This window comes from Oscarella lobularis, chromosome 8, assembly GCF_947507565.1.
Source record: "Oscarella lobularis chromosome 8, ooOscLobu1.1, whole genome shotgun sequence".
Classification (NCBI taxonomy): domain Eukaryota; kingdom Metazoa; phylum Porifera; class Homoscleromorpha; order Homosclerophorida; family Oscarellidae; genus Oscarella; species Oscarella lobularis.
Window position 1 is genome coordinate 3,228,178 of NC_089182.1, and position 27,881 is coordinate 3,256,058.

Below are 27,881 nucleotides of genomic sequence, written 5' to 3' on the forward strand. Positions count from 1 at the left end.
CTACGACGCTCAAGCTCTGCGGAAAAAGCATCCAACACGATTCGCCTACACCGACGAGAGCTTTCTCGAACAGCAGACGAATTCTTCGAGCAGACATCCGCGTGGTCAAGACACTCCCCTGCTTGATATAAATAAATTATATATCTAGCCGCGGGAGATACATCAACGTTGGTCACAGTTTTGTAGGGCTTGTGTGCATGCACTTGAACAGACGAGAACAAAAAAAACAGTAGGTATACAAAAGACGACATAATAGTAAAGATTCGATTCCATCTATTTCATCACTCTGGCTGCTGGAAAGTGCATCAGTGCGCACCGGCTCCGCCACTGTTGTTGCTATGCTCGTAGTACATGTAATCCTGCAAAACAAAAGAGTCGAATAATAGTAATAATAAAATTTTCAACCTGACCCACTTACAATGAGGAACACAGAGGCGAGCAAGAGAGCCTTCAGCTGGACAGTCATATCCATGGGAACTAAAAAATCCTCCACACTATTATAAGGTAACCAACTAGAATGAACGCTTACACGAAACGCTGAAATTTCCAGCGCTAGTCGCGCACTCCTGAACACAGCCTGACCACTGAGAAACAATCTTGCCAACCGGCGAAGTCCCATCAGCACTCAAAATCTAAAGAAAAGGATGCGATTAAATAATTATATAAAAAACGCGCTCTTACCTGAAATTCAACATCGTTGAAGCACTTGCAAAGGCCACACCAGCAAGGGCCTGTGATGAGCAGCTGCGTGACGTCATTGGCATCATTGACATACCACGTGGGTGACAAGCATGTATACCTTAGGGTGTCATATCACTTAGGTACACACATATATATATACTTGGGAGTTCTCCTACTTCTCCTTGATGAATCCAAGAACGGAGTTGTCTGGTCCTTTGACTTCCATCAGTTGAAGGGAACACGGGCAGCAGAATCCCTGGCAACGAAGCGGCCGTTCCATGTGCAACACTTCGCGCTGCGTATTGTCCATAATCGACATGGAAAAGGGACGAGCCGGTCCGCAACACTGACGCTTATAGCAATCGCTCTCTAAATAGAAAAAAAATAAAAGGTTTCGAGAAAAAGAGATATATTTTCTCTGCCTACGTTCTGCTGCGAAGTAAACTTGCTGTCCCATTGTGTTTTTAATGATGTACTTGTTTTCCATTTCGATACCGGTCACAACTGAGAATGCACATACCGAATATTATAAGAGGAGCAAAGGTCGTGGGAAACGAACGTCCCCACGTACGCCGCGGCCCCGCCCTGTTCTTGAAGCCTCCTCTACAACACCTGACACCGTAAAAGAAAAACGCGCTACGCGCGAGAATGACGCGAGAACGCGAGTTTCGCAGTAAAAAAAGATCGCTGCCTATTCTTCTCGCTCTCTGATGCGCGCGTAGGACTCGTTCGACGATAGAACGCTCATCTAGACGTCGTCTTTTGCGACTGGGGCCTCCCCACATCCTGCTATACTGCCCTATTACTTTCGATTAGCTCGATCATCTGCTGTATGAGGAGTTGATCGACTTGAGTGAGGTATTCGAGTCCTGGCGGGCAGCCGCTCACTCCTTCCGGCATGGGCATCGGAGTGACGCCCGGCTGCAGCACGATCGGACTCTTTCCTGTCTCTGCCATTCGGTTGTCAGGGTTCTCGAGTACAAATGAAACCGGCGAATAGTTCCGTCCAAATTCCCGTATATATACTCATAGCCTACCCAATAAAAACTTTACATACTAGATATTGTTTATTCGTTACTGGGCGACATCTCAACCATTCAGTTAGACAATTCCTGCGAGATATTGTACCCAACTAGGATCAACCAAATTGACTGAAACGATTCCTAGTAAAAATCAGTAACAAATAGGCGTGACTATCTAAGGTCGATGGCTCTCACTAGTCTTGAAAGAATTCCTGGTCTCTGACTTTCCACGAGTTTGGCAGCGTGAAGAATGTCCACCACTTTCTCGTTTTCCATTTGATCTACGACATTCCAAGCCGTGCAAAATGCTCCCGATCGTCCAGAGCCAGTACTAAATTAATTGTCATGGAGACCATAAATTGTTCCGTCTAAACGTCGCGCAGTGGTACCTGCAGTGAACAACAATAGGAGGACAGTTGTTCTCTTTTTGCCATGTGTCCACTTCTCTCATCATGGCAATCACATCCTTGGGCTTTCGTGGAAAATCTTTATCAGGCCAATCGTAGTAATGAAATTGGTTAACTCTTTGGGACTTGTTTTTCTAAGCAAAAACCCGCTTAAGACTCTCCAGAAACCTTGCAATACAGCGAACAATACCCCCTTAACTTTCATTCCCCTCACGTAGTATCCGGAAGTCAAATCAGTCTCATTTACCTTCTCCGTGTCAGGCCAATACTAAACGGAAAATAACGCTAACAATTGATTAATTCGCGGCGAGACAATAACCGGTTTCTCCTCCTTCGTCTCGGTGAGATTAATGATAGTCGCCACATCCTCTTGAACAATCATTCTCCAGAATTCAATTTTCGTCATTTCCATCGGATGCTGGGTCACTATGAACTTCTTCTTTTTATCATATCCCTTTTAATATATATATAATAATGTCGTTTTCTCTCTGTGTTTTCAGGTAAATACGTCAATATAGCTTGCATTGATGTAGTCAGCCTCGTCGGCACCCCCAAACGACGGATAGGTGGGATCTCTCAACGGGCGCAAAAGAACTCGATTAGAATCGACTAAGGGCATATAAGTCGAGCATAAAGAAATTATTAAAAATAACTCGTACGCGGTACGCTTTTGAGGCTCTTGTTCCTCTTCTTCACTACTTCAAGAGAAGGCGCAAAAGCGGAAGAACATTTAGACTTGTCAAATTTTGGAGAGACACTTTTCAGCAACTACGAAGAACAGCTAATTAGACAACACTTCTAATAGCGAAAAACCATACTTCGTGTTTTCGTTTTAGGCTAAAAGGCATTAGGGCCGTGTTTCGACGATATTTAGCAGCTTCCTCACTGAACTCTCTAAGACTAATTTCAGTAGAGCAACATCGAACGTAGTCAAGTACAGCGGCGTAGACAAACTGATACTGATCCTGAGAGACGAAAAAAGCCTTGTTCTCGGGACGTACCGATGCAAGGTGTCTTACCAAGGTCTGCACCATCTCCATTCGTTTCGTTCTCATCTCTCTGGTATAGCCTTGAACGTCAATATCGTCACCAGCGTCCACTCTATCCATCATAGACAGTATTGCAAGGAACGTTCCTGTTCGACCAGCACCAGTGCTAGAAATGAAAGAGATCAAATAATTGTATATTGGTCAGATAAGAAATGCCGTGTACCTGCAGTGCACTGCCAGTCGGCCAGATCCGACTTCTCTTCGAACATCATACAGCATTCCGAGTAGCAATAGCATTAATTCGGGCGTTTCTTTGTCCGGCCACGATTTGAAGTGATAGTGTTTTACGGATCGCTTCGTATCTCCCTAAGATCAAGAAAAAAGCACGCACTGCTATATGTAGGAAATTTAATTTTTACGTTATAATTCGTTGTTCTTACCAAATACAGTTCCATGCTTCTAACCGTGTAATTGGCCGCATGACGAATCTTGTCAACTTTCACGCTGAGACCGTCATACGTCTTGACTCCTGTATCGTTCCAGTACTCTTCGCACGTGCCGTCTGAAAGCATGACAATTGCGGCCACCGATTCCGACCAAACCATTCGCCAAACGTCCGAGCACGTTCCTGCTGTGGGATCTGAGGGAGACGAAGTCGCAAGGCTCTCCCCTTCCCAAGAGCGACGTCACAATTACCTTGGCAGGCAATATACCGCTTGGGACTTTGAAAACCCTACGTAAATGAGTATAGAAAATTATTCCGTTTATGAGGGCGTACGTACGTCAATAAATGAAGCATTGATGTAGTCCGTTTTTGTCTTGGTTATGCCATAGAGATCTCGCAGAATGACTCTGTTATCATCATCTAAAGATGTGAAATACGCATGATATATACGTACGTATACATTTACTGTTACTGACATGGAATGATGGTTCCATTTTGATTCTTGGAAGAATTGACACTGGACTTTCCGACAGTCATTCGCTTCGTTTTTCCGACAACTTGTAATGACTGCAGAAAAAATACTGAGAAAGACCGACTTGGGTGTGTTAGATATACCTGAAACTCGCTGGCCAATCCCGTCCCTCCGAGACTCTGAAGGTTTGAAACATGGTCCGGAAATACTGCCAGTTTGACAGAAGTATCATAATGAGGAACGGGCTGAGTCGTATTGTCGGCTTCTGGTGTAGATGGTCTTGATTGCAATTGAGGCGAAGTTGTCGCCTGCGTAGCCTCGTTTTCGTCATTGTGAATTTCCGCTTCCGCTTCCGAATGAACTAAATTCTTTTTCCTGCGGGGAGAAAAAACTCCCAAGAGTAAGATTATGTCAAGAACTGTTTTTCTTGTTTGAACCTGTTTATTCGTTTCAGTACAATGAAAATCACGGGAATTGACACAAGAAGGAGTGCCACAATGATGCCCACTGGAATGCCAACTGAAATTCTGATAGGAACACCACCACCAGCCGCGGCAGCATCCACAGTAGAATTAACGCCGGTTGTATTGGAAACGTTAGAAGAAGAAGAATTAGCTGCTCCAGCTACGGTACTTGTAGCAGAAAAAGAAGAAGAAGGAACAGTAGTAGGATGAGCGGTTGACGCGGCAGGAATACGAGCAGTGGTGCGAAGAGACGTGGTAGGAAGCGCAGTAGTTGAAATAGAATCGGTCGTAGCACCAGCTGTAGCTGAAACACCTCTTCCACCAGTAGAAACGGAAGCAGATGTGGAGGAGACTGAAGCGGTGGAAGCAGCAGATGAAGATGCATTCGAAACGACGCCAGTCGAAGTAGAAACCGTAGGACCAGTGGCTGTGCTATTAGGAACGACAGAAGCCGAAGTAGCACTCGCAGTCGAAGCGTTGGAAACAACCGTAGAAGTAGTTGAAACACCAGCACTCGTAGAAACAGTTGAAGCGTTGGAAACAACCGTAGAAGTAGTTGAAACACCAGCAGAAGTTGCTTGAACGACGGAAGAAGTAGCGCCTGCAGTTCTAGGTATAGCAGTAGTTGCAGACGAATTGGAATTGGAAGGAGTAGTAGGGCTCGAAGCTGTAGTCGAAACGCCAACAGTTCCAATATTAGAAGGCGTTAAAGGGGCCGTAGTCAATACTTCATCAGTTGTAGGATTGGTAGTCGTGCTAACAACTGTAGTCACTTCATCAGTCGTTATGGCAGAAGTTGTCATTTCATCAGTCGTTGGAACAACAGTTGTGGGATTGACAGTCGTGCTAACAACTGTCGTCAAAGCTTCAGTTGTAGGAGCAGAAGTAGGAGCACCTGCGCAGATAAAAAAATCAATACGGTGAAACGCTAACTACAATTATTCGACAAACTTTCATTGATTAGCCGTGAGCTTATGTATACTTCGCACATTTTCAGGGGTCTCGTTGGAGGCGTGTGTGACTTATATTGAAAATTGATAACGACGTCCCTTACAAAGGCTCCATCATCGTCATTAGCACGGAATGAACTGTGTTTTTCAAAGCACGTTGCATTGAGGCACGTGCGCAGAGCACCCACAAAATAGTTTCTATTTCCAGTGCAGGTGTAAACGTGCACTTCAATTGTAGAAGCATTGCCATAAAATTCTCCTCGAATGATGACCGTTGTAATGTTTGTGCAATCAGCAAAGGCTACGGTTAGTTGTTGGTGTCCGCCAAGAGTGAAATTCGATCCCATACCGTCGACGAAACACGTTTGGTCGTCTCCATCAGAAAAAATTGACGGGTCACCAATACGCTGGACACTCTCAGATGGAATGCGAAACCTATTCCTCCAGTACACCGCCAAAATGACCGAAGTGTTCAGTAGATTTACGTCTACAAGGCACATGATAACACTGATTATACGACTAAACAAAGGTGCTTACAACGAACCTTGTGCTGTAGGGACGACAGTCGGAACAGAAGTCAAAAGTTGAGTCGTGCTAACAACAGTTGTGGGATTGACAGTCGTGCTAACAACTGTCGTCAAAGCTTCAGTTGTAGGAGCAGAAGTAGGAGCACCTGCAGACAAAAAAATCAATACGGTGAAACGCTAACTACAATTATTTGACAAACTTTCATTGATTAGCCGTGAGCTTATGTATATTTCGCATAGTTTAAGGGGCCTCATTGGAGGCGTGTCTGCGTTATATTTCCAAATGATAACGACGAACCTTGCAAAGGCTCCATCGTTGTCATTAGCACGGAATAAACTGTGTTTTTCAAAGCACGTTGCATTGAGGCACGTGCGCGGAGCACCGACAAAATAGTCTCTATTTCTAGTGCAGGTGTCAACGTACACTTTAATTGTAGAAGCACTGCCATAAAATTCTCCTCGAAGGATGACCGTTGTCACGTTTGGGCATCCAGAAGGAAGCCGTATGTTCATTTGTTGGTTTCCGCGAAGAGTGAAATTCGATCCCATGCCGTCGACTAAACACGTTTGGTCGTCTCCATCATAAAAAATTGACGTGTCGCTGATGGGCTGGCGTGATATAGATGGAATGCGAAACGAATTGGACAACGTCGCATCAGGAGAAGTGGCCATTAGATTTACGTCTACAACGCACCATGATAACGCTAATTGAACAAAGGCGCTTGCAACGAACCCTGCGCCCAAGCTGGAGCAGCAAAGAAGAAAAAACTCCAAAACCACCACTTCATTTCAGTCAGTCACTAAGTCGCGCGTTGTTGATTGGCTCGAGCGTCACTGTTACGTAACTGCAATAAATCCCGGACTAAAAAATAAATAATTTGGAAAACCTACGCAACGAAATCCCCGGATTCTTTATTTCCGCACATGTCTCATTACTACGTCGGCGTCGACGTCGGCACGGGAAGCGCGCGAGCGGCGCTCGTCGAACCGACAGGCCGATGCATTCACTTCGAATCGTGCGTTCGACCGATTAAAACGTGGAACGATCGGCCCGATCACTACGAGCAGTCGTCGGACGACATATGGACGGCCTGTTGCAGCGCAATCCAGGTCGAAAACGGGCGCAAGGGGGGTCGCGAAACGAAGGCGATGCCCGTCGCGTTCTGCAGGCTACTCTAGAGCGGGCTCGAGTCGATTCGTCTCGCGTGAAGGGCGTCGGATTCACGGGCACTTGCTCGCTCGTCGTTCTCGGAGTCGACGGGCGTCCCGTTAGCGCGAGTGGGTCGGGCGACGACGCGCGCAACGTCGTTCTGTGGATGGATCATCGGGCCGTGGGAGAGGCGGCCGAAATCAATGCGACGGGACACGACGTTTTGAAATACGTCGGCGGAATCATTTCGCCCGAAATGCAAGCGCCGAAGCTGCTCTGGCTTAAGAGAGTAGGGGGCGGGACTTGGGGGGGGCTAAAATAAGTAATAATTAGGTATACATGTATACTGTTATAAGAATTTGAAAAAATGCTGGGATCGTGCCGGACACTTTTTCGATCTGCCCGACTTCTTGGCGTTTAGGTGTACAGGGAATGCAGTGAGGTCGGGGAATAGGGAGCCCATTGTTTTAGTTCCGAGGAAAGGTGTGCTTATAGGTCCTTGTGTTGCGTGATTTGCAAATGGAATTACGTGTGTGACCAAGGTACTGATAACCTGTTCGTCGTCGTGGTAGCGTTACGAGTACTGCCCTTAGACCAATCTCATTGGGATGATTCTTATTGGAAGGAAATCGGCTTAGGAGACTTTCCGGAGGAAGGCTATTGCAGAATAGGTGTGCTGCACGTCATAGAACCCTTCCTCCTTGATACTGTTTTAAGGTACAAGGGCTGTTGAGCCAGGAACACTCATTGGTCATATAACAAAAGAAGCTGCCTTAGAAATGGGATTGGTACCTGGTACTCCAGTAGGAGCATCTCTTATTGACGCTCATGCGGGAGGAATAGGTATGCGTATTGACAATATAATATAACGTAAATATCCAAATGGTTTTTTATAGGTGTATTGGGAGCTGACGTTACGGGGACGAACCTGCCTTGCGAGCATCAAGAAATGACGTCGAGACTCGCTCTCATATGCGGAACATCTTCCTGTCATATGGCAGTAAGTCTGAGGTAGAGAAATAGCGTTCTTAAGAAGACACGTCTCTCTGCGTCAGATTTCTACAAATCCTCACTTTGTGCCGGGCGTCTGGGGTCCGTATTTCTCAGCGATGGTGCCCGGGTTGTGGCTCAACGAAGGCGGACAGAGTGCAACGGGAAAATTGGTAAAACGACTTATTTCTCCTCGCTCTTGATTGCGAACCACGTTTCCGCTTTATAGATCAAGCACATCATTAGCACTCACCCCGCGTCGGCATCCGTGCAGAAATCAGCGGAAAACAACGATCGGTCCATCTTCGACGAGTTGAATAGCATCGTTGCTGATATGACGTCAAGACGGCGATTAGATACGAGTGTTTTACTGACGTATGACTTGCACGTTTTGCCCGACTTTCACGGCAACCGTTCGCCTCTGGCAGACCCCGAAATAAAGGGAATGGTAAGCCCCAGCTGACGCGTTTGCAGTCTCTCCCCTTCTCCCTCCCTCCCTCCCTCCCCATCAGATCTGCGGTCTTACACTTTCAAGTGACGCTGATGATTTGGCTCGTCTTTACCTCGCCACTCTACAAGGAATAGCAGTGAGAACAAATAGAATGTTAAGAAGATGAATTTTCTATCTTTTGTCTCCAGCACGGTACACGTCACATAGTGGACGCTCTTACCGCTTCAGGCCACTCTGTCAATACCATATTCGCGTGCGGAGGCGACGCTCGCAATCCGCTTTTTCTACAGGTGCACGCTGACGTAACAGGTATAAAGCCGCGTACTCGCCCCCCGCCTCTAACCTACTTATCTTTAGGGTTGCCAGTTGTTCTGGCCAAAGAGCAGGAGTCTGTTCTAATTGGAGCAGCAATTCTAGGTGCTACAGCAGCCAAAGCCTTTCCCAGCATAAAAGTAAGCCTAATAACGCGACGTACAATTTTCTAAGTATTGGCCCAAGGTTGCAATGACCAGTATGACCGAAGTCGGTAAAATTATAAAGCCAAATCAGAGCACACACAAGTAAGGGTCAAAGGAAACTCTCCCCACATCTACGTGTACACTCCCTTTATTAATTAACTAGGTACTACGGTCAACGGCACGCGGTGTTTCTCAAGATGCTAGACGATCAGCAAGCTTACAGGCATTTAATGAACTCTACGTGATTAAATGTAGCTCGCAAGCTTGCCTTACTACCTAAATTAAATTAACTGCAACTCACTGGGAAGCACTCTTAAATTATTAGCATATTTTCAACGTAATAGAGACTACTGGGCCACCTCCTCGACAAACAACGTCTCGCGTGGACATAGCCCAGCCGCTTCAAAAGTCAACGTGTCCGCTAATGCGGAAATCTGAGAAATGGAGAGTAATCGACTATAAAAAGTATTTATTCATTAGCTTCCCGTCTACCTCTTTTTTCGGAAAATTGGCTTTGATACAAAACTTCGGTTGGGGATAACCCTGCGAAGCGACGAACATAAAGAGAAGCTAGAGGAGAAAAGGAGTGTCAAAACAAGACATAGGGCCGTGCAATGCAATTCGAATTACTTCTAATCTGTTTTCGGCGAGAAATCGTCTCGTTACTTGACTCCCGTCCGGAAATCGAAATCGAAGTACGGCCAATTTAGCACTGCCGTCGTCCGGAGGCTCCGACGGCAGTCGCCCCCGTAATTCGCGTTGTTTTTCCTACGCGACTCCCCCCGTTCGTATTCGACGCTGTCGTACTATGACCTACCTCTTCTTTCACTTTCTCTTGAATGACGTTTTGGGCGGCTCGCTCTTTCGCTAATAATTGCACCTGTTCTTCCTGCCGAGCTCTTTCCTGCAGCTCCGCCTTTTGCCTGTCCGCTTCGAGCGACGCCTTATAGGCGGCGTCCTGCTGCTCCTTGATTTCTTGACGAGCCGCCCGTTCAGCCTGAGGGAAAAATCTCAAAATATCGTTCCGAGATATAGTTCGTCTTCTGACCTCTTCCTTCACGTCGATCTCTTTCGCTTGTTGGAAAGCATCGCAGGCGGACATGAGATTGGCCATCAACTCGTCACCTGATATATGACCTAAATATATAAAAAATGGTTTTTTTCACCCCCCTTTGCGTTCAATTAAACGATTGGCGCTCGCCTTGCAAGACGGCAAAGACGTCCATGCCGCCGCGCGACTTCACGACGATAAGTAGAACGGGTAGTTGATCCGGTTTGAAGTTTTCTACGGTGTCGGCGACGACGCTTCCGAAATGTTTCGTGACGATTTCGAGCAATCTTCGTTACGCGGGGGCGACGTCTCGTCAACAAATCGAGGCATTTGGATCTACTACTAACCTTTTCTCGTTCGTTTTATGAGTCACGTCCCAACCCCACGTTACAAAATTATCGTTTAGGTATTGAACAACGGGCGCCGAGCACAAAACCGTGCTAGAAGGCAAAGGTATTCCCCCCCTCCCCTTTAATAATCGAGACTTGCCTGCAAAAAACGTTGGACTGGATGCTAAAATCGTGATGTACGTAAACCACCAATGGCTTTCTCTGCGAGAAGATTCGATATAAACACGCGTCGGATTAATATATTGTCTCGACCTCTATCGCTTTGCATTCAAACGCTTCTTTGATTGCTTCTCCGAACGCGCCAACGTAAAAATCCGGCCGTATTTCACCGTATCTAAGCATCACAGGAAAGATAAGACTAGGCTACGTTGTGCGAGACCGACATAAAGGACTAACTACATAGGTATGTACGTAAAGAAAAGAACCATTCGTCTATGCAATGTTGTTTAGGAAATCGGGCCCCATATTTAGACTGAGCGCATACCTGTCTTGAAATTGAACTAGAAACTGGAGCAGAGAATCCGCATTATCTTCACTATTCTCCGGCACTAAAACCAAACAAAAATGCCCATATCGCGCACCGTCTTCTTTCTTCTTCTTCTTCTCCTCACGTAAAAGTTCCCTGGTTTTGACTTGTGGCAACGAGTCGTCGCCTAGCGAAAACATTGCGTCGCCGTCTTCATAATTGGCATCGTCCGAACTCTCCTCTTCCTGAACGCCGTCCATCTTTTCGACTGAAGGAGGAGGAGGAGGAGGACGATCAACTTGAGCCTAAATAACACATCGTAGACTTTGAGCTATATAGGAGGCTTTATATATAAAGACTTTGGTGACGCTGGTGAGACGAAGGGCGTGAATAGGAAGCAATAGTCCAACGTCACCTAGAACCATCTAAGCGAAGAAAAAAATGAATTCAATAAGATATACTAATTATTGATTACACGTTTACATTGTCTGTGACTATTTTTGGAAATCCGTGCCACTCTTGATGTCTCGGCTCGACGTTGAAAAGATTTTTCATGTCTTGTTTGAACTGAATAACAGTTCGAAGAGAGAGAGAGACTAAAGGGAAAAAAAGCGAACCTCTCCAATAGTTTTTGTCAAGGAATAAGGAATCATTGTTTTTCGTCCATCATATTCTATGTCTAATTTGACTTTCGCTATGGAAGAGGATGCCCTGAGGAGTTTGCCACTCAGTAATTCAAAAAATTGCGAAATTCTTTTCTCCTACTCTGAAACTTTGTTGCTAACCAACGTTTCCTTTCCCACGTTAGGCGGAGAAAGAAGGAACAGAGTGACGTTTTTCGGCAGATTCAAATCGGACAGTCGCGTCTAAAAACAATAATCACGTGATATAATCAATACCATAACCATACCATATCATCCCGACTAGCAACATCCTTATGTGGCCATCCTCTCAAGGTCTGCTCATCAACGGGAACGTGAGTGCGAGCTTCGATTAGACTCTTAACTTGAGCTGAGAAAAAAGACATATAATTAATTATTTAATTAAAATTAGTTAGTGTCACGTGTTACCAATAGTGACATCCTCAGAAACGACGAGAGGAATCATTTGATCTCTCCACTCGACATTCAAACTAATCATTCGCGAGGTCGAGAAGGGAACGGAAGTGGAAGGCGTCACCCGGAAATCCATCGCACTAGAAACAGAAAATATGTATAATAATAAAATAATTAAGAAGAGTCGGACACGTGTTCGACCTCGTGGAAATGCCTTCGGTTTGCCACGACGCCCACGAAAAACCGTCATTCGCTTCCGCGTCGTTTTTCGCCGGATCGTCGTCACTCGCCGCGGCAACGATCCCGTTTCCTTCGTCAGCCGACGGACCAGCGCGAAGATCTTTGGGAATGTAGGCGCTGATTGCGTCCTAGGGGTTGGGAGAGGGGTATCGTGTGCGTGTCTGGCTGCGTGTGTGTGTGCGAGCGCACCACGAGGATCCAGTTGTGGCGTTCGAGCTGTTCGATGCTTTCCGTTATGTCGTCGCATCCTGTTGCCGCCTGCGAAGAACGACGCGCGATGAGATCGCTTTCGAGTTAATAAACGCGTCGAATCGATACCTCGAAGTTGGCCAACGCTAACTCTCTATCTGCCATGAGAGATTGTACAACGCAGGTTCGCGATGGATGACGTCATAGTTGGCCTAACGCGCGATGGACGACGAACCAGCACACGTTGTCGGCCACGTGGTCACCGTACAGATCAATGACACAGACAAATTTTTAATAAAGTGCTATATCGGTGTAAATATATATGTAGTGAAAAATAGAAAGAAAGAAAGAAAGAAAGAAAGAACAGTCAAGACACGCACTTTTTTTATTCCAAACCGCACTCTCCACCGTAATGCTCGAGATAGTTAGCCTGTGCGTGCTGGCTAACCTCGACGAAATGATTCCACTTCTCGACTTTCTCGTTATTTTTACATTCGCCGGATGGTTCCGGCTGATGAAATCCTTCAACGACGCCAAGGTGCTCATACCAGATAGCATACATCTAGGAGGCAAAAGATAATGCAGGAAAAGAAAGAGAACGGCGCCTACGCGTACTTACTCGATTCACAAACAGTTGTATCTCTTCCCACAATTCATTCAAATCCGTTGAAAAGAATTCAACCCTTTCGGGAATTCCGGGAATGTGCGAGGCTGTTTTCAGCCATGCGTTCAATTCAATCACGTAATTCTCCTTGAGACTTTTCCACTGATTCGTATACGTATCTGCGGTCATGTACATGGACACGGGCAGCGCATCACCAAGAGAGGGGCATTCGTCCGTTGAATTCACCCATTTGTCGTCCTCCACGAGCCAACGATCGCGCTGCCTTGGCCAAAGATTAGTACACGTTCCCGCATCTAGACAAGAATATTGAGTTCAAAATTCTTTACTACAGCTACATTGTAAGTAACTGACCCTCGCACGAACGCCCGTCTCCGTGAAAGCCCTCCTTGCAGACGCACGTAAACGACCCAATCGTATTGCTGCAAATCGCGTCGACGTGACAATCGTGCAAGCCACGCTCGCACTCGTCAACGTCGGCGCACGCGCCGCCACCTCCGCTACTACAGTATCCTTCGTGACAGGCGCACGTAAACGAGCCGATCGTGTTGACGCACGTAGCCGCCTTCGAGTCGCAATCGTTCAGATCGTCGTCGGCACATTCGTCGATGTCGACGCAATTTTTACCGTCGCCCGCGTAGCCCCGTTTGCACTCGCAGCTGTAGCTTCCCGGTAAGTTGGAGCACACCGCGTTCGCACAGCAGTCGTCATCTCCGGTCCAACACTCGTCGACGTCGACGCAATGACGTCCGTCGCCGGTGTATCCGCAGTGGCATCTGCACCGGTAACTGCCGCGAGTATTGATGCACATTGCGTGCGAACTACAGTCGTGGCTGCCCGTTTGACATTCGTCGATGTCCGTGCAGTTCGTCGCGCTTCCACTGTAGCCGTGCTTGCAAACGCAATTGAACGAACCGTTCGTATTCTGACAGACGGCGCCGTCGGGACAATCGTTTCCTCGGCCGCATTCGTTGATGTCTCCGCAGTGTTTTCCGTCGCCCGCGTAGCCGTCTTCGCACTCGCACAGGAACGAGCCGACTGTGTTGCTGCATCGCGCCTTTGCGTGGCAATCGTGCGTTCCCAGCGAACACTCGTCGACGTCGACGCACACAACTCCGTTTCCACTATACCCTTTCATGCACTGACACGAAAACGAGCCGTCCGTGTTGACGCAGTGAGCGCCGGCGTGGCAATCGTCGTCGCCTCGAGCGCACTCGTCGACGTCACGACAGACAGTACCGTCACCGGCGTATCCTCTCTTACACTCGCAGGCGAACGAGCCGAGAACGTTGCGACAGTAGGCATTCGAGTCGCAATTATCGAGACCGAGATCGCACTCGTCCACGTCGACGCAGTAGGAACCATTTCCGTTGTACCCGCGTCGACATTTGCACGAGTACGAGCCTTCGGAATTGAAACAATCGGCGTTCAGGTCGCACATACTGACGTCGTCGCACTCGTTGACGTCTTCGCAATTCCGACCGTCGCCGCGATAGCCGTCCCTGCAACGACAGACGAACGATCCCGCCGTGTTCTCACAATCGGCTCGAGCGTCGCAGTCGTGAATTCCCGTACGGCATTCGTCGACGTCGCGACAGCTGACTCCGTCTCCAACGTATCCCTTTCGACACCGACACGCAAACGAACCGTCCGTGTTCGAGCAGTCCGCATTGACGTGACAGTCATCCAAATCGTCTTGACATTCGTCGATATCGACGCACGTTGCGCCGTCGCCGCGGTATCCCGCGTCGCAGCCGCAGCTGAACGAACCGATAGTGTTCACGCAGTCGGCATTCAAGCCGCAATCGTCGAAGCCTTCCGCGCATTCGTCGACGTCCTCGCAGTTCCATCCGTCGCCCGTGTAACCCGTTCGACAGCTACAGTTGTACGCACCCGGCGTGTTGGAACATCGTGCGTTCGCGTGGCACTCGTCGGTTCCCATCCGACACTCGTCGACGTCGACGCACTCTTTGCCGTTGCCGAAATATCCAGCGGTGCAGGCGCACTCGAAAGAACCGCGCGTATTCGTACACGTCGCCTTGGCGTGACAATCATCGCTCTCTGTAGCGCATTCATCGACGTCCGTGCAGACGAAACCATTGCCGACGAATCCTCGTCTGCACGTGCACTGAAAACTGCCACCCGTGTTCTCGCACAGAGCGTCGTCATGGCAATCGTGTCTACCCTCCTCACACTCGTCGATATCTCGGCAGTGCGTTCCATTTCCAGCGTATCCGTCACCGCAACTGCACCGAAACGCGCCGATAGAGTTGATGCACATTGCCTTTACGTGACAATTGTGAATTTCGAGCACGCACTCATCGACGTCAACGCAGTCTTCCCCATTTCCGCGATACCCCTCGCGACACAGGCACACAAACGAACCGTCCGTATTGGTGCAGACTGCGTCATCGTGACAGTTGTCTTCGCCTAGATCGCATTCGTTGACGTCACGACAGAGGACACCATCGCCATCGTAGCCCTTCTTGCAGGCGCACTCGAACGACCCGGGAACGTTGGTGCAGTGAGACATTGCATGACAATTATCTCGACCGAGCTCGCATTCATCGATATCGACACAAACGGAACCGCTGGCACTGTATCCGCTCCTGCAACGACACGCGTACGATCCGTTCGAATTGACGCAGTCGGCATTCGCATCGCACGCGTTATCACGGTCGCACTCGTCGATATCAACGCAGGCGACGCCGTCGCCGGCGTATCCTTCCTTGCAGCTGCACGTAAACGACCCGGCCGTGTTCCGGCAATTCGCCATTGCGTGGCAATCGTGACTTCCAGCGGTACACTCGTCGACGTCACGACATTGCACGCCGTCTCCCAAGTATCCCGCCTTGCATTGACAAATAAACGATCCAATCGTATTCGAGCACGACGCACTCGCGTGACAGTTATCGAGATTCAATTGGCACTCGTCGACGTCGACGCAGCGAACGCCGTCGCTTCGATATCCGTCTCGACACCGACATTCAAACGAGCCGTTCGTGTTGAAGCAGTCGGCATTGACGCCACAGTTGTCCACCTCATCGGCACACTCGTCAATATCTTCGCAACGCTGGCCGTCTCCGCGATATCCTTCCTTACAGCGGCACGTAAACGATCCCGCCGTGTTCTCGCAAGTCGCTTTGTCGTGACATCCGTGAGCCCCCGAAGCGCACTCATCGATGTCTCGACATTCCACGCCGTTACCCATATAGCCCTTTCGGCAACGACACGCAAACGAACCGTTCGTGTTCGTGCAAACGGCGTTCATGTGACAATTGTCCAAATCGTCGGCACATTCGTCGATGTCGTCGCACTGCACGCCGTTGCCGCGAAATCCGACGGCACAGCCGCAGCTGAAGGACCCTATCGTGTTCACGCAGTTCGAGTTCGAGTCACAGTTGTCCGAGCCGACAGCGCATTCGTCTATATCTTCGCAGCTCTTGCCGTCTCCCTCGTAGCCCGTACGGCACATGCAACCGAACGATCCCGGCAAATTGAAACATCTCGCGTTCGCGTGACAATCGCTGAATCCCATCAGACACTCGTCGACGTCGCGACAGTCTCTGCCGTCGTCGCCGGAGTATCCGTCGAAGCAGGCGCACGCGAACGAGCCGCGCGTGTTCGTGCACGTCGCCTTGGAATGACAGTCGTCGCTTTCCGTCGCGCACTCGTCGACGTCGACGCAGGCGAGCACTCCGTCGCCGAAGTATCCTCGCTTGCACTCGCACTCGAAACCGCCGTCGACGTTCGTGCACGAAGCGTCGGCGTGACAATTGTGCTCGCCTCGCGCGCACTCGTTCACGTCTCGACAATAGGTGCCGTTTCCGACGTATCCTTGCTTGCACTCGCACTCGTACGAACCGTTCACGTTGAGACACGTCGATCGAACGTCGCAGTCCGCCGTGCCGACGAGACATTCGTCGACGTCGAAACAGTCGATTCCGTCGCCGCCGAATCCGTCACGACACTCGCACGCGTACGATCCTTCCGTATTGCTGCACGTCGCGTAGTCGTGACAAGAGTGCGTGCCGCTCGCGCACTCGTCCACGTCGTAGCACGACGACCCATTTCCGTAATAACCCTCCGAGCATTCGCATCCGAACGATCCGCCGAAGTTGAAGCATTTCGCTTTAGCGTGACAATCGTCTCTTCCCAGCAAGCATTCGTCGATGTCCTCGCATTTGAATCCGTCTCCGCTGTAGCCGTCTTTGCAGGAACAATAGTGGGAACCGTTCACGTTCTCGCACGAAGCCAATCGATGGCATTGGTGACTGCCTTCTGCGCACTCGTCAATATCTCGACAGATACGCCCGTTTCCTTCGTATCCATTGCGACAAGTGCAGACGTACGACCCGTTTGAATTCCAGCAGTCGGCATTCACGTGACAATCGGAAAGATCCAAAGCACATTCGTCAACGTCAATGCAACTCACACCGTTGCCTCTATATCCACTTCGACAGCTACACGTGAACGAACCGTCTGTATTGAAACAATCTGCATTGACGTCGCAATTGTCCAAGTCCTCGCTGCACTCGTTGATGTCTTCGCAACGTTGGCCATCTCCATTATACCCTTCTTTGCAACGGCACTCAAATGATCCAGCCGTGTTCTCACAGTTCGCTTTGACGTTACAATTGTGAGTTCCAGTCGTGCATTCGTCGATATCTCGGCACTCTACGCCATCGCCAGTGAACCCATCTCGACATCGACACGTAAATGATCCGATCGTATTAGAACAATCGGCGTTCAAATGACAGTCGTCGAGATCTTGTGCGCATTCGTTAATGTCGACACACGTTACACCGTCACCTTTGTATCCGCTGTCGCAGCCGCAGCTGAACGAGCCCTTAGTGTTAACACATACCGACTTCGAGTCACAGTCGTCCAATTCGTCGATGCACTCGTCTATATCGTCGCAAGTATATCCATCGCCAGTGTAGCCCGTGCGACACGTGCAATAGAATGTCCCCGGTAAATTTGTACACCGCGCGTTCTTGTGACAATCGCTGATTCCCAGTGAACATTCGTCGATGTCGAGACACTCTTTCCCGTTGCCAGAATATCCGCCGATACATTGACACTCGTACGAACCGCGAGTATTTCGACACTCCGCTTTCTCGCTGCAATCGTCGGCTCCTGTCGCGCACTCGTCGACGTCGCTGCAAGCGAAACCGTTTCCAACGAATCCTTTGTTGCACTCGCATTCGAAACTGCCGCCCGTATTCACGCATGAAGCGTCGGCGTGACAACTATGACCGCCTTCCGCGCACTCGTCAACGTCTCGACAATAGGTCCCATTTCCAGTGTATCCCTTCTTGCATTCGCATACAAATGAGCCGACGGAGTTGGTGCACGTTGCTTTTGCGTGACAGTTATGAGTCGCCAGCGAACACTCGTCGACGTCAACGCATTCAATGCCATTTCCAGTGTAGCCATCGTTACATCGACATGCGAACGTTCCTATCTTATTGACGCAACGCGCATTGACATCGCAGTTGTCCTGGTCCAGACGACACTCGTTCACATCGAAACAATTTGAACCGTCTCCGCTGAATCCGTGTTTGCATTGACAGGAATAGGAGCCTTCTGAGTTCAAGCAATCGGCATTCACGTCGCAATCGTCAGAGTCGCTGTCACACTCATTTACGTCCACGCAGGATCTTCCATCTCCGGTATATCCGTCTTTGCAACGGCAAGTATATGACCCTGCAACGTTCTCACAATTTGCTTTGACGTGACAGTCGTGGCTTCCGGCATCACACTCGTCAGTGTCTTGGCATTTTATGCCATTACCTACGTATCCCTCTTGACACTGGCACGTGAACGAACCGTCTGTATTGAAACAATCTGCATTGACGTCGCAATTGTCTAATTCCTTGCTGCATTCGTTGATATCCTTGCAACTTTGACCATCTCCATCATACCCTTCTTTGCAACGGCATTTAAATGATCCAGCCGTATTCTCACAATTCGCTTTGACGCTACAATTGTGACTTTCGGTCGTGCATTCGTCGATATCTCGGCACTCTACGCCGTCTCCGGTGAACCCATCTCGACATCGGCATGTAAATGATCCGATCGTATTAGAACAATCGGCGTTCAGATGACAATCGTCGAGATCTTGTGCGCATTCGTCAATGTCGACACACGTTACACCGTCACCGCTGTATCCGCTGTTGCAGCCGCAGCTGAACGAGCCCTTAGTGTTAACACATACCGACTTCGAGTCACAGTCGTCTAATTCGTTGATGCACTCGTCTATGTCATCGCAAGTATATCCGTCGCCAGTGTAGCCCCTGCGACATGTACAGTTAAACGTTCCTGGTAAATTGGTACATCGCGCGTTCTTGTGACAATCGCTGATTCCCAGTGAACATTCGTCGATGTCGAGACACTCTTTCCCGTTGCCAGAATATCCGCCGATACATTGACACTCGTACGAACCGCGAGTATTTCGACATTCCGCTTTCTCGCTGCAATCGTCGGCTCCTGTCGCGCACTCGTCAACGTCGCTGCAAGCGAAACCGTTCCCGACGAATCCTTTGTTGCACTCGCATTCGAAGCTGCCGCCCGTATTCACGCATGAAGCGTCGGCGTGACAACTATGACCGCCTTCCGCGCACTCGTTTACGTCTCGACAATAGGTCCCATTTCCAGTGTATCCCTTCTTGCATTCGCATACGAACGAGCCGACTGAGTTGGTGCACGTTGCCTTTGCGTGACAGTTATGAGTCTCCAGCGAACACTCGTCGATGTCAACGCATTCAATGCCATTTCCAGTGTAGCCATCGTTACATCGACATGCGAACGTTCCTATCTTATTGACGCAACGCGCATTGACATCGCAGTTGTCCTGGTCCAGACGACACTCGTTCACATCGAAACAGTTTGAACCGTCTCCGCTGAATCCGTGTTTGCATTGACAGGAATAGGAGCCTTCTGAGTTCAAGCAATCGGCATTCACGTCGCAATCGTCAGTACTGCTGTCACACTCATTTATGTCCACGCAGGATCTTCCATCTCCGGTATATCCGTCTTTGCAGCGGCAAGTATATGACCCTGCAACGTTCTCACAATTCGCCTTGACGTGACAGTCGTGGCTTCCGGCATCACACTCGTCAAAGTCTTGGCATTTTACGCCATTACCTACGTATCCCTCTTGACACTGGCACGTGAACGAACCGTCTGTATTGAAACAATCTGCATTGACGTCGCAATTGTCTAATTCCTTGCTGCACTCGTTGATGTCTTCGCAACTTTGGTGGCCATCTCCATCATACCCTTCTTTGCAACGGCATTTAAATGATCCAGCCGTGTTCTCACAATTCGCTTTGACGTTACAATTGTGACTTTCGGTCGCGCATTCGTCGATATCTCGGCACTCTATGCCGTCTCCGGTGAACCCATCTCGACATCGACACGTAAATGATCCGATCGTATTAGAACAATCGGCGTTCAGATGACAATCGTCGAGATCTTGTGCGCATTCGTTAATGTCGACACACGTTACACCGTCACCGCTGTATCCGCTGTTGCAGCCGCAGCTGAACGAGCCCTTAGTGTTAACACATACCGAATTTTTTGAGTCACAGTCGTCTAATTCGCTGATGCACTCATCTATATCGTCGCAAGTATATCCGTCGCCAGTGTAGCCCCTGCGGCACGTACAGTTGAACGTTCCTGGTAAGTTCGTACATCGCGCGTTCCTGTGACAATCGCTGATTCCCAGTGAACATTCGTCGATGTCGAGACACTCTTTCCCGCTGCCAGAATATCCGCCGATACATTGACACTCGTACGAACCGCGAGTATTTCGACACTCCGCTTTCTCGCTGCAATCGTCGGCTCCTGTCGCGCACTCGTCGACGTCGCTGCAAGCGAAACCGTTTCCAACGAATCCTTTGTTGCACTCGCATTCGAAACTGCCGCCCGTATTCACGCATGAAGCGTCGGCGTGACAACTATGACCGCCTTCCGTGCACTCGTCAACGTCTCGACAATAGGTCCCATTTCCAGTGTATCCCTTCTTGCATTCGCATACAAATGAGCCGACGGAGTTGGTGCACGTTGCTTTTGCGTGACAGTTATGAGTCGCCAGCGAACACTCGTTGATGTCAACGCATTCGACGCCACTTCCAGTGTAGCCATCGTTACATCGACATGCGAACGTTCCTATCTTATTGACGCAACGCGCATTGACATCGCAGTTGTCCTGGTCCAGACGACACTCGTTCACATCGAAACAGTTCGAACCGTCTCCGCTGAATCCGCGTTTGCATTGACAGGAATAGGAGCCTTCTGAGTTCAAGCAATCGGCATTCACGTCGCACTTATTGTCATCGCTATTGCACTCGTCAATGTCAATACACTGTATCCCGTTTCCATTGTAGCCGTTTTTACACTCGCACTTGAACGATCCCCTCGTATTAGTGCAGATGGCATTAACGTGGCATTCTTCGACGCCAAATTCGCACTCGTCGATATCAAAGCAAACAGAACCGTTGCCGGTAAATCCACTTCTGCAACGGCACGAATAGGATCCAACGAAGTTGCTGCAGTCCGCATTCACATCGCAAGCGCCGCTGACGCACTCGTCAATGTCAACGCAACTCTTGCCGTCTCCAGTGTAGCCGCTCTTGCAGTGGCACTCGAATGATCCCGCGGTATTCTCGCACAATGCGTTGCTGTGACACCCGTGAATTCCACTGCTACATTCGTCAATATCTCTGCATAAAACCCCATCGCCCGAGTATCCTTCTCGACACTGACACGTGAATGAGCCGTCGACGTTGAAACAGTCCGCGTTAACATGACAATTGTCCAAGTCCACGCGACATTCGTTTATGTCAACACACGTCACGCCGTCGCCGCTGTAACCGACGTCGCAACCGCAACTGAACGATCCAATCGTGTTCGTGCAGCGCGAATTGGAGCTGCAGTCGTCCGTGCCGTCAGCGCACTCGTCGACGTCGACGCAATCGCGCCCGTCGCCCGTGTAGCCTGTGCGACACGCGCAGGAGAACGCGCCCGGCAGGTTGAAGCAGCGCGCGTTCGCGTGACACGCGTCAATTCCCAGGGAGCACTCGTCGATATCGAAACAATTTCGCCCGCTTCCCGAATAGCCGTCCATGCAGGCGCACTCGAACGAACCGCGCGTGTTCGTGCACTGCGCCTTCGCGTGGCAGTCGTCCGTTTCCCGCGCGCACTCGTCGACGTCGACGCACTCCTCGACGCCGTCGCCGTCGAATCCCGTCAAGCATCGGCATTCAAAACCGCCGCCGACGTTGACGCATAAAGCGTCGACGTGGCAATTGTGCGATCCGCTCGAACACTCGTCGACGTCTCGACAGTGCGTCCCGTTTCCAGAGTAACCGTTCTTGCAACGGCACTCGAACGATCCGACGATGTTGACGCATCTCGCCAGAGCGTGACAATTGTGCGATCCGTCGGCGCACTCGTCGACGTCTTCGCAACGACGTCCGTCGCCCACGTAGCCGGGCCGACATTTGCATCGAAACGAACCGTCCGTATTGACACACCGACCCGAAATCAAGTCGCAATCGTGCGCGCCCTCGGCGCACTCGTCGACGTCAACGCAAGATTGACCGTCGCCTCTGTAGCCGGACAAGCACTCGCATTGGAACGATCCGACGACGTTGATGCATCGAGCGCGGATGAGATCGCAGTTGTGCAAGCCGATGAAGCCGCCGCCGTTGGCGCACTCGTCGACGTCGACGCACGTGAAACCGTCGCCCACGTAGCCGTTTTTACACTCGCAGACGAAGGATTGATCGATGTTGATGCACTTTGCATTGAAGTGACACGAGTGCGTGCCCAAGGCGCACTCGTCGATGTCCGGCGGCCCGCTGCAGACGAAACGCCACGAGTATTTGGAATAAATTCCAGTACAGACGGGACCGCCGCCTGAGCAGGAAATCGTTCCCACGAACGCGCCTTCTTCCATGACTACGTAATAGGTCGCATTCCTCGTGTAGTTGCTCGTCAGATTGAACGTCACCGTGCGTTGATCGAATGAAATATCGACGGCTGGACTCGTGCTCGTGTCGATTTCTTGCACCAAGGCATCCGTTTCGAAGTCGTGGATGCGAATGTATCGCGTCACGGTGGGCCGCCGTACCTAGAAATTAAACATTATTTAAAAGTTCAACAGTCTTTTTTTCTCTCTCTATATATATATACCCTTCTAGTGAATTCTATTGATGCTACTGCGCCCCAAGGAGTTCTCTCCAAATCCAGTGGATAGCGGCTGTCTAATATGACTTCGGGCTGGTCGACTATAGAATAAACGTAGGTCAGAAAAAATATAAGAAACGCTTCACTAACGTACATCCTGCCAAAATGGTGATACAATTTAGATCTGTCGAGGCACTAAAATGAAAGGGAGATTGAATGGTCATGCTCAAGTGCCGACAAGATATCGTTTACGTACCCATCGTCATCTGAAGCAATGAAACATAGGAAGTGTTCTTTTCCCTCCTGGTCGGAATCTGGATCCCAGAAAAACGTCACTCGTTTAACGCCCGGCGTTGCGGCATCCTGGAGATCCGACACTTGCAAACCGCGCGGTTTCGTCGTCAAAAAAACCGTCACACTTAAAAGAAGAGAGAAAACCGCGCTAATTAATAGAAAAGATGAAAAATTGCTAACTCACTTCCGTTGTGGATAGGCCGAGTGACCAATAAGGAGCTCGTAGTTAAACGTTCCTCCAACCGGCACGGCATAGCAGCGCTCTTGAACGCGCGGCATTCGCTCCTGCGGCAGAATATAGGGCCGCGCATCGCACTCGAGCACCCGATCGGTGACTTTGATCAGAAATTGAAGCGGAACACTGCTGAGCGGCTCGTCGAGACGCGACGGCGCGAAATCTTCGAGCTGGACGGCGACGGCGTACTCGCCCGGAGCGGGCGGCGTCCATATCATTTCGCACGTTTCCTCGATGAGAATCGCGTTGTAGGGCGAAGCGGCGAGCGCGTTGCAAACGACGCCGCATTCGTCTTTGAAAGTGTCGGCGTTCGATTGGGCCCATCGACAGCGCACCACGTCGTCGACGTCCGGATCCGAGTGGGGTATGATGAGTCGATGACGGCATCCGGTGCGCGCGAGAACGAGCGGCACCATGTCGGTGACGGGACTTCGATTGAGGAGGCCCGTGTCCGGACGCGGCGTCAAGTCGATGCGAGTGAACATGCGCATGTCGCCGAGATCGGAGTTGGCCGTGTCGATCCAACAGCAGTCGTGGGTTCCCTGGGGGTCGATACTAAAAGAAGGAGGTCGTTGTAACACGTGCGTTGCCACGTGCACTGTCCATCTTCTTACCCGATGCGAAATGCTTTGTTCGTGCTCGAGACGGGAAAATCGAAGTCGAAGGACCTTTCGCCTTGATAGTAGTCGTCGCGCGGGTTAGCGAACGTGCAGTACGACTGCATGTTGTCGACGTACGTTTGTCCGCAATTATCGCTCAGGCATCGCCAACTGACCGGCTGCCCGAATTTCCTGAGAGTTCCCTCGTCTTCTTTGCTGCACGTGCCCTCGGCAGTTCCTTGTCTCCATGCGATTTTGAACCGAACGCGAACCTAAACGAAGAACCGTTATTACGCATGCGTTGAGTGGGTTTTTCCGCGTGCGTATGCAACTGGATAGTTACCGTGGTTACTCTGCAAAAACTATAACAGTGCTACTGTAAACACGGATTAGAGTCTCTACAATCCGTGCTGTAAACCTACACTAATTATGTAACTAATGCAGCAGTTTTGTTAGGCGCTCACTACCGCAACAACGACATCATGACCATCGAAGCCATTTCAAGCGTTTCGAACGCGTTTTAGGTCGAGGGTCTACCATTACATGGGAGCCTGCTGCAAGTCACGAAATGTCACACATCTCACTAAAATTTTAGTCGTAGCCTGAGCTTGCTACTAGCAAAGCTACAAAATTATTACACTCAATAATAATGATGGGTATTTGGGAGGTCAGGGAAGAGTCGTCTACTAGTAACGGCTGCGCCTACAAACAGATACTAACCTGTCCATTATTTGGATCCGAAAGATCGTATGGCGTATAACTAAACGTTCCTCCTCGAAAATGAGTGGCAACGCACTCCTCGACGCCGTCGCCTCTGAATCCCGTCAAGCATCGGCATTCAAAACCGCCGCCGACGTTGATGCATAAAGCGTCCACGTGACAATTGTGCGATCCGCTCGAACACTCGTCGACATCTTGACAGTGCGTCCCGTTTCCAGAGTAACCGTTCTTGCAACGGCACTCGAACGATCCGACGACGTTGACGCATCTCGCCAGAGCGTGACAATTGTGCGATCCGTCGGCGCACTCGTCGACGTCGACGCACGTAAAACCGTCGCCCACGTAGCCGTTTTTACACTCGCAGACGAAGGATTGATCGATGTTGATGCACTTTGCATTGAAGTGACACGAGTGCGTGCCCAAAGCGCACTCGTCGACGTCCGGCGGCCCGTTGGAGACGAAACGCCACGAGTATTTGGAATAAATTCCAGTACAGACGGGACCGCCGCCTGAGCAGGAAATCGTTCCCACGAACGCGCCTTCTTCCATGACTACGTAATAGGTTGCATTTCTCGTGTAGTTGCCAGTCAGATTGAACGTCGCCGTGCGTTGATCGAATGAAATATCGACGGCTGGACTCGTGCTCGTGTCGATTTCTTGCACCAAGGCATCCGTTTCGAAGTCGTGGATGCGAACGTATCGCGTCTCGGTGGGCCGCCGTACCTAGAAATTAAACATTATTTAAAAGTTCAACAGTCTTTTTCCTATATACCCTTCTAGTGAATTCTATTGATGCTACTGCGCCCCAAGGAGTTCTCTCCAAATCCAGCGGATAGCGGCTGTCTAATATGACTTCGGGCTGGTCGACTATAGAATAAACGTAGGTCAGAAAAAATTTAAGAAACGCTTCACTAACGTACATCCTGCCAAAATGGTGATACAATTTAGATCTGTCGAGGCACTAAAATGAAAGGGAGATTGAATGGTCATGCTCAAGTGCCGACAAGATATCGTTTACGTACCCATCGTCATCTGAAGCAATGAAACATAGGAAGTGTTCTTTTCCCTCCTGGTCGGAATCTGGATCCCAGAAAAACGTCACTCGTTTAACACCCGGCGTTGCGGCATCCTGGAGATCCGACACTTCCAAACCGCGCGGTTTTGTCGTCAAAAAAACTGTCACACTTAAAAGAAGAGAGAAAACCGCGCTAATTAATAGAAAAGACGAAAAAATTGCTAACTCACTTCCGTTGTGGATAGGCCGAGTGACCAATAAGGAGCTCGTAGTTAAACGTTCCTCCAACCGGCACGGCATAGCAGCGCTCTTGAACGCGCGGCATTCGCTCCTGCGGCAGAATATAGGGCCGCGCATCGCACTCGAGCACCTGATCGGTGACTTTGATCAGAAATTGAAGCGGAACGCTGCTGAGCGGCTCGTCGAGACGCGACGGCGCGAAATCTTCAATCTGCACGGCGACGGCGTACTCGCCCGGAGCGGGCGGCGTCCATATCATTTCGCACGTTTCCTCGATGAGAATCGCGTTGTAGGGCGAAGCGGCGAGCGCGTTGCAAACGACGCCGCATTCGTCTTTGAAAGTGTCGGCGTTCGATTGGGCCCATCGACAGCGCACCACGTCGTCGACGTCCGGATCCGAGTGGGGTATGATGAGTCGATGACGGCATTTGGTGCGCGTGAGAACGAGCGGCACCATGTCGGTGACGGGACTTCGATTGAGGAGGCCCGTGTCCGGACGCGGCGTCAAGTCGATGCGAGTGAACATGCGCATGTCGCCGAGATCGGAGTTGGCCGTGTCGATCCAACAGCAGTCGTGGGTTCCCTGGGGGTCGATACTAAACGAAAGAGGTCGTTGTAACACGTGCGTTGCCACGTGCACCTTCTTACCCGATGCGAAATGCTTTGTTCGTGCTCGAGACGGGAAAATCGAAGTCGAAGGACCTTTCGCCTTGATAGTAGTCGTCGCGCGGGTTGGCGAACGTGCAGTACGACTGCATGTTGTCGACGTACGTTTGTCCGCAATTATCGCTCAGGCATCGCCACCTGACCGGCTGCCCGAATTTCCTGAGAGTTCCCTCGTCTTCTTTGCTGCACGTGCCCTCGGCCGTTCCTTGTCTCCATGCGATCTTGAACCGAACGCGAACCTAAACGAAGAACCGTTATTACGCATGCGTTGATCCAGTGGGTTTTGCCGCGTGCGTATGCAACTGGATAGTTACCGTGGTTACTCTGCAAAAACTATAGCAGTGCTACTGTAAACCTACACTAATTATGTAACTAATGCAGCAGTTTTGTTAGGCGCACTCTTTCTCGAACTCACTACCGCAACAACGACATCATGACCATCGAAGCCATTTCAAGCGTTTTCGAACGCGTTTTAGGTCGAGGGTCTACCATCACAGGGAGCGTGCTGCAAGTCACGAAATGTCACACATCTCACTAAAATTTTAGTCGTAGCCTGAGCTTGCTACTAGTAAGGCTACAAAATTATTACACTCAATATTCGGGAGGTCAGTGAAGAGTCGTCTACTAGTAACGGCTGCGCCTACAAACAGATACTAACCTGTCCGTTATTTGGATCCGAAAGATCGTATGGCGTATAACTAAACGTTCCTCCACGAAAATGAGTGGCAAGCACGCTGCTTGTTGCCGCAAATATGATTCCCAAGACAAGAGGAGTAGGACGCATCATTGCACGAATGATCGGCTTGACGATTCCGTCCTCTAGCAGAACAGCTGGACAACTGAGATGAGACTGGAAAGTTCGTGCATTTCAATACGGTGTCGGAGGGCGCGGTGCACGGTGCATGGTGACGGCGGAGACTTAAAAGCGAAGGTCCT

The 27,881-nt window shown here is 49.9% G+C and overlaps 5 protein-coding genes across 6 annotated transcripts; 1 reads left to right on the forward strand and 4 right to left on the reverse strand.

Annotated features, from left to right (window-relative positions):
• Positions 1–119: 119 nt before the first annotated feature.
• Positions 120–1,692, reverse strand: LOC136190094 (phospholipid scramblase 1-like). Its single transcript, XM_065978168.1, has 7 exons — positions 1,488–1,692; positions 1,108–1,185; positions 858–1,050; positions 682–799; positions 530–632; positions 419–477; positions 120–359 (listed from the first exon to the last, which is right to left on the reverse strand). The coding sequence occupies exons 1-7, from the start codon at positions 1,636–1,638 to the stop codon at positions 306–308; spliced, it is 756 nt and encodes a 251-aa protein (XP_065834240.1). The 5' UTR covers positions 1,639–1,692; the 3' UTR covers positions 120–305.
• LOC136190085 (receptor-type tyrosine-protein phosphatase alpha-like) lies at positions 1,688–7,354 on the reverse strand. Its single transcript, XM_065978155.1, has 21 exons — positions 6,882–7,354; positions 6,691–6,819; positions 6,158–6,640; positions 5,975–6,103; positions 5,432–5,917; positions 4,454–5,375; positions 4,160–4,391; positions 4,021–4,111; positions 3,882–3,964; positions 3,796–3,832; positions 3,540–3,739; positions 3,323–3,465; positions 3,130–3,265; positions 2,929–3,075; positions 2,770–2,878; positions 2,619–2,719; positions 2,430–2,564; positions 2,301–2,378; positions 2,093–2,244; positions 1,899–2,034; positions 1,688–1,844 (listed from the first exon to the last, which is right to left on the reverse strand). The coding sequence occupies exons 2-21, from the start codon at positions 6,743–6,745 to the stop codon at positions 1,779–1,781; spliced, it is 3,921 nt and encodes a 1,306-aa protein (XP_065834227.1). The 5' UTR covers positions 6,746–6,819; positions 6,882–7,354; the 3' UTR covers positions 1,688–1,778.
• LOC136190089 (FGGY carbohydrate kinase domain-containing protein-like) lies at positions 6,867–9,306 on the forward strand. Of its 2 annotated transcripts, XM_065978162.1 has the most exons (14): positions 6,867–7,067; positions 7,127–7,396; positions 7,464–7,549; positions 7,603–7,649; positions 7,701–7,778; positions 7,825–7,950; positions 8,004–8,107; positions 8,163–8,270; positions 8,327–8,545; positions 8,610–8,684; positions 8,737–8,857; positions 8,906–9,000; positions 9,047–9,108; positions 9,170–9,306. In XM_065978162.1, exons 1-14 carry the CDS (start codon positions 6,882–6,884, stop codon positions 9,249–9,251), a joined length of 1,659 nt encoding a protein of 552 aa, XP_065834234.1. In that variant the 5' UTR covers positions 6,867–6,881; the 3' UTR covers positions 9,252–9,306. The 2 variants fall into 2 exon arrangements, with proteins under 2 accessions (XP_065834234.1, XP_065834233.1); XM_065978161.1 differs by having other exon boundaries at positions 7,603–7,778.
• LOC136190088 (FAS-associated factor 1-like) lies at positions 9,139–12,555 on the reverse strand. The gene is made up of 20 exons (XM_065978160.1): positions 12,487–12,555; positions 12,358–12,426; positions 12,130–12,296; positions 11,944–12,068; positions 11,784–11,884; positions 11,639–11,739; positions 11,491–11,584; positions 11,357–11,440; positions 11,233–11,298; positions 11,019–11,178; positions 10,892–10,955; positions 10,660–10,741; positions 10,547–10,608; positions 10,405–10,497; positions 10,208–10,344; positions 10,055–10,143; positions 9,824–10,003; positions 9,637–9,774; positions 9,499–9,576; positions 9,139–9,440 (listed from the first exon to the last, which is right to left on the reverse strand). The coding sequence occupies exons 1-20, from the start codon at positions 12,520–12,522 to the stop codon at positions 9,354–9,356; spliced, it is 2,013 nt and encodes a 670-aa protein (XP_065834232.1). The 5' UTR covers positions 12,523–12,555; the 3' UTR covers positions 9,139–9,353.
• A 73-nt stretch (positions 12,556–12,628) lies between these two features.
• LOC136190083 (fibrillin-1-like) lies at positions 12,629–27,780 on the reverse strand. Its single transcript, XM_065978154.1, has 15 exons — positions 27,604–27,780; positions 26,928–27,184; positions 26,270–26,875; positions 26,047–26,208; positions 25,945–25,985; positions 25,797–25,891; positions 25,025–25,747; positions 24,320–24,576; positions 23,655–24,260; positions 23,433–23,594; positions 23,331–23,371; positions 23,183–23,277; positions 13,334–23,120; positions 12,977–13,275; positions 12,629–12,919 (listed from the first exon to the last, which is right to left on the reverse strand). Exons 1-15 carry the CDS (start codon positions 27,730–27,732, stop codon positions 12,743–12,745), a joined length of 13,437 nt encoding a protein of 4,478 aa, XP_065834226.1. The 5' UTR covers positions 27,733–27,780; the 3' UTR covers positions 12,629–12,742.
• Between the last annotated feature and the right edge of the window lie 101 nt (positions 27,781–27,881).